The sequence below is a fragment of the Chaetura pelagica genome, unplaced genomic scaffold (genome assembly GCF_000747805.2).
Source record: "Chaetura pelagica isolate M959 unplaced genomic scaffold, ChaPel_1.0 scaffold232, whole genome shotgun sequence".
Classification (NCBI taxonomy): Eukaryota; Metazoa; Chordata; class Aves; order Apodiformes; family Apodidae; genus Chaetura; species Chaetura pelagica.
Window position 1 is genome coordinate 717,792 of NW_009952441.1, and position 1,684 is coordinate 719,475.

Here is a 1,684-nt window from a genome sequence, read left to right on the forward strand (position 1 = left end):
CGGCGGGGGGGGGGGGGCCCCCCCGCCCCAGCCACTGGGTCCCACGGGGGGGCAGCAGGGCTGGGGGTGGCCAAACTGCCACGGGGCTCAACTTGACCCAGCCTGACCTTGGCTCTGTCACATCTTTGTTTCCATCCTGTCCCATCCCCATCCTGCCCCTGCCACCACCCTTTTCCCTGTCTTGGTCCCATTCCTGTCCCCATTTGATTCCATCCTCTCCCCAACCTGTCCTTATCCCCTCCCTGTCCCCATTCCTATCCCATCCCTGTTAACATTCGCATCACATCCCTATCTCCACGCTGTCCCCAACCTGTCTTCATCCTATTTCTGTCCCCATCTCATCCCTGTTCCCACCCTGCCTCTGCCTGTCCTTTTCCCTGTCTTGGTCCCTCCTGCTATCCATTCCTGTCCCTTCCCTGCCCCCATCCCCATCCTGTCCCCTGCCTGTCCCCCCTGTCCCCCTGCAGAAGCTGCGCCAGGACATCCTGCTGATGAAGCCCTACTTCATCACCTGCAAGGAGGCAATGGAGGCGCGGCTGCTGCTGCAGGTCAGGCCCTGAACGGGGAATGGTGGTGGTCAGGGGGTCCTGGAGGGGGCGACAGTGACAGCAGTGACAGTGACAGCAGTGACAGTGACCCTACCTGCAGCTGCAGGACCGCCAGCACTTTGTGGAGAACGACGAGATGTACTCACTGCAGGACCTGATTGACATCGAAGCTGGACGCCTGAGCTGTTCCCTGACAGAGATCCACACCCTCTTTGCCAAACACATCAAACTGGATTGCGAGGTGAGAGCTGTGGGGCAGCCATGGGGCAGCTGTCGGGCTGGGGGGGGTGATGAGCACCTCTCTTATGAAGACAGGCTGGGGGAGTTGGGGTTGTCCAGCCTGAAGAAGGCTCTGGGGGGACATTATAGTGACCTTCCAATACCTGAAAGAAGGCTGGGGAGAAGCTGTTCACAGGGCATGTAATGATAGGACAAGGGGTGATGGTTTCAAGCCAGAAAAGGGCAGATTTAAGTTGGAACATTAGGAGTAAGTTCTTTAATATGAGGGTGGTGGATCACTGGAACGGGCTGCCTGGAGAGGTGGTGAAGGCCCCGTCCCTGGAGGTCAGGCTTGATGAGGCCCTGAACAATCTGGTCTAGTTGGAGACATCCCTGCTGATTATAGGGGGGTTGGACTAGATGACCTTTAGAGGTCCCTTCCAACCCAAACCATTCTATGATGATGATGTCCCCCAACCAACTCTCGGGATATTCTCCCCAGCGTTGCCAAGCCAAAGGTTTTGTCTGTGAGCTCTGCAAGGAAGGCGATGTCCTCTTCCCTTTCGACAGCCACACCTCCGTCTGTACCGACTGCTCCGCCGTTTTCCATCGGTAACAGCACCGGGAATGGCACTGGGAAACCCCCAGTGTGTGGGGAGGGGACACACACGCTGGTGTCATGGTGATAACCCCATGGTTACCCCCTTTCTCCCCCACCAAAACAGGGACTGCTACTATGACAACTCCACCACTTGCCCCAAATGTGCCCGGTTGAGCTTGCGGAAACAATCCCTCTTCCAGGAATCCAGTACTGAGGCAGAGATTTAAGCCAGGTGGTGGTGGTGGGGCTACTGGTTGCCCACCCACACTTGCCACAAGGCTTGAGACAGAGCCAGGGGCCAGCCCAGCCCCCCAGC

At 57.9% G+C, this 1,684-nt stretch overlaps 1 protein-coding gene across 1 annotated transcript in view; it reads left to right on the top strand.

Annotated features, from left to right (window-relative positions):
• The window catches only part of DEF8 (differentially expressed in FDCP 8 homolog (mouse)), a 4,756-nt gene extending 3,161 nt beyond the window's left edge, over positions 1-1,595 (top strand). The window contains exons 4-7 of the mRNA XM_010008461.1: positions 468-548; positions 649-789; positions 1,270-1,379; positions 1,493-1,595. Coding sequence (XP_010006763.1) covers positions 468-548; positions 649-789; positions 1,270-1,379; positions 1,493-1,595 — 435 coding nt within the window. The remainder of the gene's footprint in view (positions 1-467; positions 549-648; positions 790-1,269; positions 1,380-1,492) is intronic.
• Positions 1,596-1,684: the final 89 nt, after the last annotated feature.